The sequence below is a fragment of the Cydia amplana genome, chromosome 1 (assembly GCF_948474715.1).
Source record: "Cydia amplana chromosome 1, ilCydAmpl1.1, whole genome shotgun sequence".
NCBI classification, from domain to species: Eukaryota; Metazoa; Arthropoda; class Insecta; order Lepidoptera; family Tortricidae; genus Cydia; species Cydia amplana.
In genome coordinates, this window is record NC_086069.1 from 27,320,349 (window position 1) to 27,334,844 (window position 14,496).

Consider the following 14,496-nt stretch of genomic DNA (forward strand, 5'->3'; position numbering starts at 1 on the left):
ACTAAGCCTAGTCACAAAGGAATGGTAGGCCCGGAGGCTCCGTTGTTTTCCTGTTCATTTTTAGATGTTTCCGCTTTGTTCTTCTGTACTTCCGTTGTCTTTATCTGCTTATTTTCTGGAAGTAACCTTGGGCACAGAAGCAAGTGATGGTATCTGTCTCCACAGTGCGTGCAAGGTTTCCTTTCTCTGCACATTCGCCTCTGGTGCCCCCTTCTTATACATCTAAAACAACGAGTCCTAAGTCTATCCATTCTCCCTTTTATTGTCGTGTATCTGTTGCAATCTTGGGAGTTATGTTCTGCTTCACAGAAGATGCATGACTTCTTAAACCTCTTTCCAGATGGTTCCGTTGAAAATTTTCTTTCTTGATTATTTTCAAACTTCCTCTTCCGCCCCTGGTCTCTTGAAAGTGAAGTATAATTGTTTCGCTGTCCATTACCATTATTCTTAAATCTATAATTATTTCTTCCTCTTCCAAATCTAGGGTTATTAAATCTTTCACTGATGTGCAGTGTCTCAGTAGTGTAGTTGCCTGAAGTACTTTCACTTGTCTGAGACATAAATCGACTAGCATCTTCCTTGGCGGATATCAGCTTCTCTAGCTCCTTCCTTATTTCGGGTACCGAGTCATCCTGAACTCTTTTCTTCAACTCATAGACTATTTCTTCGGGGAATTTTTCCAGTATTACAAACCGAAGGTAGCTGTGTGTGTCGTCTTCGCCTAAGGAACTTAACACTCTAAGATGAGTCTCTATCTCGTTCAAAACCTTCCGGCAACTGCTAGTGGAACTGTCGGCAGGCTTGATCTTGCTTAAAGCAGAGTAATGTGCATCCTTAACAAGTTCCACGCGTCCATATCTTTCTTTCAAAGTGTTGACAGCAATGGCGTAGTTCCTGTTGGTGGTTCCTAGCCCTTCGATCAGCTTCTTGGCTTCTCCCTTAACAGCAGAATTGAGATACATGAATTTATCTACATCACTTAGTCTTCTACTATCAACTAAGGAGACGAACTGATCCCAAAACTGGTGCCAGGTTAGAATATCGCCGTGGTACTCTGGTAGATTCAATTTGGGTAACTTCCCCGAGACCGGCATGGTAGCTTCTTTTGATGTGGCTCGAGCTCTTCTAATCCGCACTTGGAGCTCACATAAATCTTCTTCAGCTGCCAGCTGGATCGTAGAAACCCTGGAGATCTCGTCGGCATCAGGCTGGTTAGCCATCTTAAAATAGTTGTTCATTTCGGCCTTTATCCTACTCAAGCTACTCTCTAGCTTGGAGATGACAATTTCTATTTCCAGAAGAAACTCGTCCGTAGGGGAACCAGGTATGATACTCAATATCTCCCTCGCCTTGACAGACAAACTTTCTAAATGGTTGGCAGTAAACCGAAGTGCAGTCTTCAAACCTTCCTCCATGTTGATTAGTAACGTAGATACCTGTAATATACACACACCAAAATAGTAGAACCACATTGCACACCGCTTAATGTACAATGTCCCAGGGAAAATAATTCGAGAAAAAGCATGAATTCTTTGGTTATTTGTAGTATAGCATCGTAGGCATATATTATTTAAAGTTATTCCATAAGCCTTGTATGTGTCCAGCATAACTCAAACTTTCACTTCATATAATTACTTAGATCTAAGGGTTCAACGTTAGTTGGTCGAGGTCGTATGCTGATAGCTCTTGGTAGGTCAATAATCGTTTCGTTTATTTTGTGTAAACAAACCTAGTTATCAATGCAAAATGGACTAAATGTTCCCAAATGTGGAATGTGTACCTATTCGAAAATTAAGAAACTAATATTCTAAGGAAGTTTTAAATACTAGCAAATTTTCTAATAATTATTCATTAAGTCATCACCAAGTCTATTTGGAAATTAAAAGGCTAACTTATTAATCATGATTTGTGTATATTTTGTGTCAAAATAAATGAAGTTAAGTAATCATAGATTGAAAGTGTCTTTATGTTGTAAATGTCACTAAAGAAACCTTCCATCCAATAAAATTAATTTTGTCATTGATGTATATCTCAGGATTGGCCTTACGGGCAATAATATTGTCCACAAAGTTAGCTAACTTTCTTATGAATTTGTAATGCTGAATTAACACTGACTCTAATTTGCAATATTTATTCATTGCTTAATTTGTGTATAAACTATTGATGTATAATAACTCTCAAAGAAAATCTATAATTTCAAAGTGTGTTCACTGTGTTTTAACAAAATCAAAAGTCAAGAAATATCTAACAAAGTATTTATGTCACATAATGATAATCATAGTGTAATCATTTAGTTTTAAGTTTGATATTTTATTTTAATTTTAAGTTTCACTTTATTTGTTTGTATTGTTCTTCAATTACTACAACCTACATCATGTATATATTGAAAAACACTGTCACATATAACCGCTGTAAATTAACACACAAAGCATTCACCAAATTATAAGCATGGGTAAACAGGGTATGGGGCATGGGTTTTGTAAAAAATCAACACACAAATATTTATTTAATCACACATAGCAGAAGCAGTTCTCTAAAATTTGTAAAACTCCAGGCGGCAGGCAATATAGAGAAATCTCAACGTTTGATGAAATTACTGGACTAAAGTTGAAATTCCTTTCCGTTCATATTTAATTTGTTTGAGCACATCTTTGAATTTACTTCTAAATAAGATATTATATCATGATATGAATATACTACTGATAGTCTGGAATATTATTTATTACTCTATCAAAATAATGTTGCTCCGATGATGGCTAGAATTTTACTATAAAGTTAAATTGATTATGATATTTAGTAAAAATATAGTGAAGTACTAATTTTATAAGAATTTACTTATATAATTAATCAAGTAATTAATTTGTTGGACGCATTATTAATTTTAGTTTCTAAACAAATGAAGGTAAATTAAGCAAATATATCACACAATTATATTCAAAATGAATTACTCCTTTCACTAAAGTGCTCGTGAATCTCATATCAAGTATAGATAATATTTATTTAGCGGCGAAATAAGCCCCAAGCAAGGCATATAGTGTAGCAGGCACATGTCCCGGTATGCAGCAGCTTCTCGGTCTTCTCATGAACAAACGCTAGATGAATTTAGGTAGATAACATGTACTTACGGTAAAACAGATGAATCTCGCCTCAGATGACACCGGGCAGACGTCGCGCTGGCTCCGTGGGACGTAGGTTAGGTGGCAGCTATTAGCCTATGGATACCGGAATATTTTGTCAAACAACGCTAAAAACTAAGTTAGTCAGAGAGAGGGACCCTCCCTTTAACTAGATTTTGAAAGTTTTCTCACAAACAGGTCGAGTTCTAACTAGAAGTCTCAAAAGAGTTTGAAAAGGGAACGTGGATAATATATGGCGTCAACATTAATTGGGAAATCGCGTAAATATCTGGTGTCTACATGGTATCTTTATTTGATTCGCATTCTCTAATGAACAATCTAAAAATTTTCCTATTTTAAAATAACTAAAAGAACTTACCCCGCAACAAAAATATAATTATCAACTTTGTCACCGAGTTCTCGAAGTCGTAGTTGAACGAAAAAAGAAGATGGCTACCCACGCTGTGATGTTATGCGCTCGCTGAGTTGACAATACCAATTATACCAACACAACAAACTGAACCGCTTCCAATAATCGTAATTGTGTCGTAGTAAAATAAACCTTAGACTGATGAAAATAAAGCTCATAACGGTCTATTCTTTTAATTTACTTAAAGATGGAATAAAATATGAAAATATAATGATTATTAGGTTTTATACCTATTCAAGTTTATTAATCATTAAATTAATTAAGACGAATAAATAAATGTGTTCTAACATATTAGGTTGTGTTAAATGATTTTAAGATGAAAATAATACCAACGATTGACCAACCAAGCGCTCTACAGTTTACTTTCTCATAAACCCACGTAATTCTAACTTAAATACTATCACATCCATTTTACTCAATAATAATACATAATTAAATTTTCCACGCTATTTTTGACAATTTTCTTGAGTATATCCCTTTTTCCGAAATTAATTATATTTTTTGTACTCCGTGGTTGTTCCGGTCGTCGCTCTGTGTTGCCATTCTAAAATTTCTTCAGTATCGATGATTATGAATCGAATGAGTCAAACAACATTCGATCTCTTCATTGATCGAATCGAATGCTTATCGATTGATTATATTCGCAATTCGTCATTAAGTTTAAATCGGTTTCTTGTTGTTTCTCTTTTACACCTTAAGTAGAAATTAATACTTAGCTTATGAACTATGTATTAACCTAATCTCGTATCTGAAATGGACATTAAATAACAAACACATTATCAGTTATTCACCCGTTCTGATCGATGCGATCCTGGTATCTGAAATAAATTTCTTCTATTTCCTGAAAGCTCGAAGAACAACATCGACTATTTTTGGCCCATATCACGAGTTTTAGGCATAGATTCATACATCTCAGCATCATTCCACCATGTCGCGACACGCCCTTGTCATTATGGGAATGTTATGTAACTACAGTGGTAGAGTGAATGAGACTTGACAAGGCGTCGCGATGGTATGAGATAAAGATGTTTGAATCTTACCTTTATCTCCTAGTATAAGCCTTGAGGTTCCCACGTCTATGCCCTCGGACAACTCGTGCTCCTCGCATGATAGGCCACGCCTGCGGGGTTCCAGCGCACCACCTAAGGGTTTTAAGTGATCTATGACATCACCGTTATCACTGAGTATCTCGGATATCTTTTGGGGTTTCACGAAGCTACTAATACAAGTTGGCATGATGAAGATATGGTGGGTACATGCGTCTAATAGAGATTCAGTCGGTCAGTAATGTCGTGGAGACTCTGCTAAGTTACTTGGTCAGTTAGTCCGTAATGTCCCGTAGATCATACACGCTGATTAGACTTCAAGGCATTAAACACCACAAGTGGTTGCCGTTACGGATAAGATACATTCGAGGCGTTAACACCACCAAATGGTCGCCGATATAGTCAAGGCGTGAACGCCGCACGGGCCGCCGTCATATAGATATGTCTCGTCAGACTTGTTCCAGGCATTAGCGCCCCCTTTACAGGCTGCCGATATTGAACCATTCTCCTCCTCCATCTCCTCGTCGACCCTATCTAAGTTGTGGTCACATCTATCCAGTTACGGGGACAAACATTATAGAAGTAATTCTCATGGAGGATCTTAGGTATCAAGAGTCAGGAAACTAGTAGTGAAACAAATTAGCTACATTATGAGTTCACATTACATGATCAGGATAGAGAGCAAAACAAATACAAACAAGTGGAGAATACTCAGCTTTAGGGGGACCAGCCCATGTGGTTCCCTGCTTCGTAGGATGAACATAACCTCTAACACACTTCACTGTTCCTCTCGGAATGGCGACAAAGTATGATATCTCATTAGCCACGTGTACGGAGACAGTGATGACCATAGAGACTTCCATAGACAATGAAGATTATGACCATAGAGACTTCCATAGACCATGAAGCTTGTTTACTCACCATAGATACACTACTCCCTGGTAGGGTTGCCAGCGGTGAATATTGCTGTTAAACGTCATCGCAGTGCCTGGCACTCGCGACAGTAGGCAAGTGACAGTTAGGTCATTCGCGAATCTCGGAAGAGAGTACCAGGCGGAGTATATTATTATACCATGGTTCCGCCTCTCCGGCTGCCGCTAATAGTACTAATGTCGGACATTCCATAAGATTACGTGTTTGTGACGATCAGCGCCACTTCCCCCCCTACCGATAGTGTGATGAGCGCTAGTGATTATATTCATTGATTCAGATTGGCGAAAAATTGTTCCCGCCTGGACAGCAGGCTTTTATGAGACCTTTATAGTCTTAACACACTACCGGACCGCGACCTTGGTGCGGTGCGGTAGTGTGTAAGGGCTTTTAATTTACAATACGTAATTATGGCAACCCAAAGCTGTCACTTTGACATTTCGTATCTACGTTTCGTTTCGTTCGTCACTAGCTCATGTCATTGCATTGATGTCATTTGTCATTTTCTGACTTGCTATGGTATCGTGATCTGGATTACGGAAATGTGAAATACTAGATGATAATACACAATATTAAATTAGGTTGCCTCAAATATTATATATTGGGCGTGGCGACAAACATGTTATGGAGGACAATATCACGCTCTGTAAGAAAACGCCAACCTGGCAGAACTGTGTACATTGCCCCAATCTTCTGTTCAGCACCACTACGGAATTTGAAAGGTTTCTATATTATATGTTGTTAAACTACTAATGTTTTTTTATATTCATGAATCTTATTATATTCGTCTCTTTTCCAGGCACATTCAAGACAAGCACAGTATTAAGGAAGGCTCCATTATCTTATGTCAATATGGACCTAATGGGATTTGTGCCTCGCTGCAGTTTGGAGATTTACGGAAGGCAGGATTCAAGTATCACGTAAGGGAGTACCACCTGTTCGCCAAGGACGAAGTGGAGGATGACTGGACATTCTATTCATCATCTCAAAACCTCCCTGCAGTATTAAATGATCCTAACAGAGGGAAGCAGAGTAACTTTTTTACTAAAATATGGGGAGATGGGTTTGTAGATAAAGTAGATATACAGCCTAGTCCTTATCTGCCAGAAATAACATTGTTACATTTTGAGGCATATTGTAAAAGAATTGTCAGACGGCACAGAAGACATTGCAAACTTAAAGAAAACCTAGCTGTTAAAGTTAAAACCCCTGTAGTTGAAACGAATTGTGAGGTTCCTGAGATATTCTATGAACAGACGTTTGAGTTACACAATCCAAATGTGTTTAGCAAAGTTTTTCCGAACCTTGTGGATTCTCAAGACCCAAGTGCGGCTGTTCGCTCCTTGCAAGAGACGCTCAGTACATACCTGGATTTTATAGAGATGAAGATTTCAAAGCAAGTTGCACAGAAATCTGATGCATTTTTCCATGCTATGCTGTCACATGACACTATTATGGAGCAAATGGCCCGGGCAGTGAAGACTGTGCGGTCGACCCGTAGCAATATTCATGCAGTTAAAAGCAATCTAACTGAGAATCCTTTAAAACTGGTTAGCCTCACAAGGATAAATGAAAACTTAAATAATGTACATGAACTACTTAAGCTAATAGGCACAGTCCAGCAAACCCAACCCATGATCCAGCTGCTCTTGAGTACTTCAGACTATGTAGCTGCCTTGGACTTGATCAGTTCCACGCAAAAAGTGCTTTCCACTCAACTTGCGAGGATCCAGGCGTTCCGACATTTGTCACCACAGTTGACTGAAATGAAAAGATTAATTCATAAAATGTTAAGCAATGAATTCCAAAGATTTATAGTGACAGATTTAAATAGACCCCCCATTGACCTCACAGATATACCAGAAAGGGATAAAATTGTGTCTATAGTTTCTGGTATACTAAGATTAAAAGAATTTGACTTTATAGATACTTTTAAAATGGAGGCTATGACCACAATTCAGGCTACAATCAAGCAATGTGTAATAGAGATAGTATCAGAAAGAGATGGCAACATGGAGGTAGTTCTAAGAGGATCTAATGCAGACAACACATGGTTAATGTGCAATGAAAGTATTGTATTTCTCCAAAAAGTTACTCCAAACTTAATTACGTTATTTAAAAGGATCTTGTGTTTAAGAGATTTAGTAATAGAAATCAGCCAAATGGATGATGTGACAGGAAATGAGAGTGAAGAAATGTGGACCCATGAAGAGCTCTTATCTGTAGAAGAAAAGTTGGACAAAATGATTGTTTCATTATCAGACTACAGCAATGAGAGATGTGCTAATCTCATTGTCACCAAATCTGATAAAGACTTTGTGTTCTCAGATTTGACTCAGTTATCCAAACTTTCAACGCTAATTGAGAATTTCTCAGATGAGTTGGAAAAAATGACTGGCCACAACAGCAATTCAATGAAATTGGCACTGAGGAGCTTTGCTATGAAATATGTTCAAAATTTACATTCGGACAGAAGAAGTCAACTGACAATTATGCTCAATGCTGAACGTTGGAAAAGTGCTGACGTCCCTGTTGAACTTCAACAATTGATTGACAAAATATCTAATTCTAACGATATTTCTACAAAACTATATGAAACTATTAAATCTGATGGAAAATTCTTAGTTATAAATAAAGAAAATTATGCAGTCGTAGGCACTGTGCAGCTGTTGATTAAAATCCTTCTAGAATACTGTGATGCGACAAAGCAGTCTCCAGTCATAGTCCAGTACTTGATCCACTGCATGTTAGAGTTGACTAGACTGTTCAACTCCCGCTGTTGTCAGCTGGTGTTGGGGGCGGGTGCAATACAGAGTGCCGGCCTGAAAACAATCTCCACTTCAAACTTAGCATTAGTATCCAGGTCTCTGCAGGTCTTGCTGTGGCTCCTGCCCATAATCAAGGAACAGCTTAGCCAGTTACAGTCAAAAGAGGTGTCAATGACTGGCTTTGATAGTATTCAGAATGATATTGTTAGCCATAAGCAAGAAATAGAAAATAAGATATGCCTCATAGTTAGTAACATGCTGTGCTCGCAGCTGACCGGCTGGGACGCTAAACCTCCAGTTCCTTCGCAGACATTCCGAAATATTTCTAAACACTTAGTTAAATTGCATGAAGCGTTGATAGATATATTGCCAATTGAACAAATAAGAAACATTTATAAAAGGGTACATGATAATTTTAAGGATAAACTGAGAGAGCAGTTGGCGAAGATGAACATTGTAGCGAACGGCAGTCCGCAGCACGGCGTGGTCACCTCCGAGCTGACCTTCTACCTGCAGACCCTCAAGACGTTGCGGGTCATCAACGAAAACGACGTTGAAGACAATATTTTGTACGATATATGGCTAAACTGAATGTTAACTGTATTGATAAAATTGAATTTATTGAGAGAAATGCGATAATGTATTAGAAGCTTGGTTATTTAAAATGTATTTATAAATAAATTTATTATTAGCAAGCTAGCCAAAATCTAGAATTCCTTTGTATCCAAAAAGTCTACCCAATTGTAGTCAAATCTAGAATAATTAATGAAACAGATAGTCACTAGTGGGTGGGGAGAAGGGATGATTCTCAAATATTGCAGATCTTACTTTTCTCGACTTAATGATAATTTTAAATCAAATATTAATTGAATTTAATGCTATTATGTAGGTACACCGCCTGATGTTTATTTAAATTCTTACTAAACTCCAAATAATCCTATAATAGATACATATAATAAGTACTTATAATAGAGTACAACGGTGCTATAATTCACGTAATACCTACCTACACAGACTAATGCGGTTAACAATATTGTAATCCTATATCACTTTGCACAAAGTCGCAATATCTCCCTCAACACGTATGTATACCTTCTAATGCTTCGGCCACGAAACGCAGACTCGTCGCTAACGCCGACCGTCATACATTAATTAAAATAAACGGCAATCAATTATATAAGTACATTTTTGAACTCCGGCTGTTACTCATGGAGCAGTATTTATTACTGATACTGTTAATTATACTTATCTAATTTCCTCAGTAATTTCCCCAGTAACTGGCCGGAGCAGGCGCTATGTCGGGAGTCGTGGAAGATAAGGGGAGAGGCCTCTGTCCAGTAGTGGGACACTATTATAGGCTAGCAAAAAAAAATCCTTTCACAGACCCTGCTTTATGAAAGACTCAGGACCGCCAGGTCACCACTCATAGGCGCTCTTTAATTTTATTTACTTAGGTACCTACTTGAAAACGCTACGCCTAGAGCAGCACCATTATTTGTAAATTACCAGCATTATTTGTAAATTACGTTACATACAGTTAATAGGTTTAAGTACAGATCCTAAACTAAAAAAATGATAGATCGAGCCCTCATACTAAATTAGTACCTAAGTATGGAAGCGCCAATGTGTGGTGACCGTAAGTCGGCTTATGCTGTATATAGAAATGATCTGTTTATTTCTTAATCTTGACTTGTTAGAAAGTATGGTGTCGGTATTTAACTGCAGTTGAAATGGCTAATTTGTTTTGTTGTATTTTACACCTTGTTCCATTGACATAAGTTATAAAATATATCTACACATAGTTGTGACCTTAACTTTGAAGTTTACAATACAATGAATTCAATCCCTAAATACTATCCCTTTTCCAGAAAATTCCCAAGGAAGTCTTATTTATCTATGTACAGTCAACGTCAAAGATGTGCCTACATTTTTCGCCTTATAAAGGAGTAAGGTGCAAAAGTGTAACATATCTTTGACGTCGACTGTAGGTACATACCTACCTATAAACAACAGTGAAATAAAGTTGAGATGTACAGAAAAAAACGTTAGTAGGAAAACAATTGTGCTTTAAAAATGTCATAAATAGATGTATCTATATTGCTTCATCGTTAACAATAACAATGCTGTAGTCCAAATTCCATAGGGAAAGTGTTATCAAGCTTCCATAGCACAAATTCACCTAACAAGAAGTACCTATTCCTATTATAGACCTTACTACTCATATATAAGGTTTAAAACAGCAAATAAGCTTACACCATCAGCAATATTTACATGAGTCAAGGCGACTGACAAGACAGAATTTCATTCACGTCTAAATTATAACGTTATCAACTTCGTATCTTGCCTGAATTCCCGTAGGTGTGTGAATGTGAACCTACAGATTGTAACTGAAATACTATTTATTAGGTATGGAATTCTTTAAATTAAACACTTGAAGTATAACAAAGTCTGATTTTAATATCTCCCTATATGAATATTTGTTTTGACAAATTATTATTGAAACCAGGTAAAACTTCTTAAAAAATACATAAGATAAGGTACACCGAGGTCAGATAAGAGTGTTGTTGTTAGTACCATCGCCCACACACACTGTTAACTGTACATCGGTGGACCTTATGCCTTTTGTAATAAGGTCCACCGAGGTCAGATAAGAGTGTTGCTGTTACATAGTACCACCGCCCACACTGTTAAGTACATCGGTGGACCTTATGCCTTTTGTAATAAGGTCCACCAATGTACAGTTAGTAGCGTTGCTGTTTGTACTTGTACAGTAACCACCCAAGTAGCGGACCAGACTGCGCGTCAAAAATATTTCATATTCTGAAAAAGCTTGACAAACAGATATACTTATGACTATATTATGTAGAACTGTAGATATTTATCTCCATTCTGAAAAGTATTAGAGGGTGGCAGATACTGATGATGAATGGTGCTGAGTGTACGAAAACAATTGACTATTTACTAGTAGACCGTATGCCATTAGTAATAAGGTTCACATATGGTTAGTCAACTGCTTCGACGATTGTGATCAGTTTTAAATATAAATTCTGAGATTAATTACATGACAAATTATATTCATAAAATATAAATAACGCAACGAAAACAACACTTTATCAACCTTAAAACTAAATGGAAATATGCTTACCTAATTACGTGTTATAAAAGTATGACGCCAACGGATATCTTATTAGAAATGCGATGCAAGTGCACAAAACTTGGAAGAGCATCAAATTTATCGTCAATCTAACCTCCGACGTAGGCCCAAGTTTGATTAAAAAGAAATTTATTAAAGTCAAATTGTTTATGGTTATGCTTTCATTGTCTTCTTTTCTATCTACTAAGCGTAGCAAAGTTAATATTTCAAGCATTAAAGAGTCTAAAAATTTAATTTCCTTTTTAACTATAACAGTTCTGCTAGGTTGTAGTAAATCTAGCTCTGCGCTGTATTTAGGGAGGCGATGGCGGGGGCAGGGTATGAAGTGGAAAAGCTGGGGTACTGAGTAGAGGAAATTGATGACTTGTGGTATGAAGAAGAGGATGACTGTCTTGCTGAAGTGGCTCAGGATGGCGACGACGGCGAAGGTCATGCCGGAGACGTAGCAAAACGTGTCGCCTACAAACACTCGGGATGGGTACCTGGAAGGAAATGGAATTTATTTTTAAATACTGTACAGCCGGGCTAGCATATGATTGGCGCGACAGTAAATATCTCGCTGCGAGATAGTCTACACGTCCCCGGGTAGTCTATCTTGCGGCGAGATACTGTCGCGCCTATCATGTGCTAGGCCTACTGGTCTCCACTCAACTCGATGATATCAAAAATTTGATGTAAAGTCTATATTGCACTTTATGTTTTAACAAATAAGGTTTACTTTTTAATGAAGAGGTTGCTTACCAATTGTGCTTCAGCAATGCTAGTGCAGTAGTTAAGTAAGGTATCATGATATGCAGTGAGAATGTGTGGGCCTTGTACTGGTCTCCCCTCAACTCGATGATGTCAAAGATGATGATGGAGATGGCGATGACCACGGACTGGCCGACCTCCAGGCCGTTGATTCCAGCTAGGATGTTGATGGCGTTTGTGCAGAATACTGCCAACATTCCCATGTAGATGTAGTAGAGAAACCCTGAAACAGAATATGTCAATGTCTTGAAAACATGTTAACAATTTTTAAAGTGAAAACTTCTTTAGCGGCGCTGTGCACTTTTTGAGGTGGGCTTTCTGTGCACTGATCGAAAAACTGTTACAATGTCATTGAGTTTTTCTTTATTTATTTAAATGCCATCTAGTGAGTTTCCCTCTAACTGGTAATAATATAACTCGAGTACTAACAGTGATGTGCTTAGGGGTTTTAAGTAACGCGACGAAATAACGCTACATGGCGTTAACCTCAATTATACATAGTGCTGCAGACATTTTGCACTACTCATTGAGTTTTCACTTCTACCGGCACTTCCAGAGTGCAACCGGTTTTTTTTTTCTTGTTAGGTAGGTAAATTTTGAGAATTCATTTATAGATTAAGTATACATAGCTACAGTGGATTTTCGTAATGCAAACTAACTATGTGAAGCTGCATAATAAACCTAAACAATATAGCAATAATCTGTATTGCATTCCACACACAATCAATATACTCAAAATAAGCAAATTATAATCAGATCATACTCTATTTACAAATAATTTGGTCAATATGTTTATTTCAGAGGAATGCATATTTGTATGAAAATGAAGTCTTAACTATTAACTTGTCTTTAAAAATACTAACCAATATTTATTGATACTCCAAGCCATTGCCTCAAAGGCATTGGCACAATAAATGTAGTGGAGTTGAAATTGACATAGTAGACCACCAGCAATGGCAGGGATGCTATAGTCGGCAGCAGTAACTTGTAGCGCCACCGCAGGTCTAACACATCGTCTGCGAACCCTAGCAGCAGCATGCAGCATATGGACAGGAGGGCTGCTAACAATTCTGCAAACTACAAACACACACAGTTAATACAGATACAAATTATACTTGAGTAACTTTTTTTTTTATTTGTACTAGAGGCATATTTTAAACTTACTACAAAGGTGAAACTATAGCTTTAAATACTAATAAAACACTTACTTCATTATGAGGAAAATTTGCAGTGTCCATAAGGCTATTGCCAAAAACTATAGGAATGAATAAGAAACATGTCACCAGGAAAACACATCCCGAGACTACTCCCAATGCTTCAGGGCTGGAAACAAACGGTTAATCTGATGAAATATACAGCTAACAAGATAAACCATAATGATTAATGATATACTAATTATAAGCAAAGTTCAAGAGTTCAAGATTATAATTATAAATAAACAATTTAAGAAATAGTTAAAGTAAGGTATAAAAGCTTTATAAAGTTATGGGTATCAATTCGAATAATTACTTACATTTTCTGCTTGCTGGTTTTACATAAATCTATGCCACCTAAACCAGCTTTTATGAACAATTCCTTCAAATTTGGTATCAATTCATCGGTAATCAGAAAAGCAATAATCGAGAATATTACTAAAATTATTATAGACCACATATTGTTTTTTATTCCCTATGTTTTTGTTTAAATTATATTATTTTATATATTCAGTTTAAAATTCTACATTCTAACAAAAATGATAGCAATAGTTCATACACCGCTGTAGTGATATCACAAACGTCACAAACATGTGTCAGTGTCATTGGCATGTTATTGACGTTATTGACGATATTGACGTTTATGACAGTCGTTCTAAAACTAAGATTATGTTAACATTAAACAATAAAAATTGGACAATATATAAATAACCCTAGAAAACTATGAAGTAATAATACATAAATTTAACTTAATTTCTAAAATGGCTTACTGTTTCCATTAAGAGATCATTCAACATAAAAGTCGATTCGGAAAAAAATCAGAATGTGCGTCTATTTTTTTTAATGATATTTCACTTAGTCATAAAAACGCAGCTATGATAACCGAATTAGACTTTTTATCTAGGTGATGGTTCAAACTTGTAATTGTCAGCTGTCAAAAATGTCAAAATTAATTACTGAAAAGTTGTAAGCCAAAATACAACTTTTCGGAACGGATTTATGAACATTATCGCAAAAAAATCATAGGAAATGATTTATTGTTTGTTTTCTTGAATGCGTGTGTATACTGTGTGTGAGATAAAACTATTAAATAAACTTGAGATCTATTA

At 36.7% G+C, this 14,496-nt stretch overlaps 3 protein-coding genes across 3 annotated transcripts; 1 reads left to right on the forward strand and 2 right to left on the reverse strand.

The window, feature by feature from the left end:
- Positions 1–11: 11 nt before the first annotated feature.
- On the reverse strand, positions 12–1,415 carry LOC134651094 (uncharacterized). Its single transcript, XM_063506131.1, has one exon. It carries the CDS (start codon positions 1,413–1,415, stop codon positions 12–14), a length of 1,404 nt encoding a protein of 467 aa, XP_063362201.1.
- Positions 1,416–5,944: 4,529 nt separating this feature from the next.
- Positions 5,945–8,996, forward strand: LOC134650980 (vacuolar protein sorting-associated protein 54). The gene is made up of 2 exons (XM_063505949.1): positions 5,945–6,244; positions 6,322–8,996. The coding sequence occupies exons 1-2, from the start codon at positions 6,147–6,149 to the stop codon at positions 8,879–8,881; spliced, it is 2,658 nt and encodes an 885-aa protein (XP_063362019.1). The 5' UTR covers positions 5,945–6,146; the 3' UTR covers positions 8,882–8,996.
- A 2,409-nt stretch (positions 8,997–11,405) lies between these two features.
- LOC134650989 (UDP-N-acetylglucosamine--dolichyl-phosphate N-acetylglucosaminephosphotransferase) lies at positions 11,406–13,886 on the reverse strand. The gene is made up of 5 exons (XM_063505960.1): positions 13,708–13,886; positions 13,403–13,517; positions 13,058–13,271; positions 12,186–12,417; positions 11,406–11,926 (listed from the first exon to the last, which is right to left on the reverse strand). Exons 1-5 carry the CDS (start codon positions 13,845–13,847, stop codon positions 11,440–11,442), a joined length of 1,188 nt encoding a protein of 395 aa, XP_063362030.1. The 5' UTR covers positions 13,848–13,886; the 3' UTR covers positions 11,406–11,439.
- Positions 13,887–14,496: the final 610 nt, after the last annotated feature.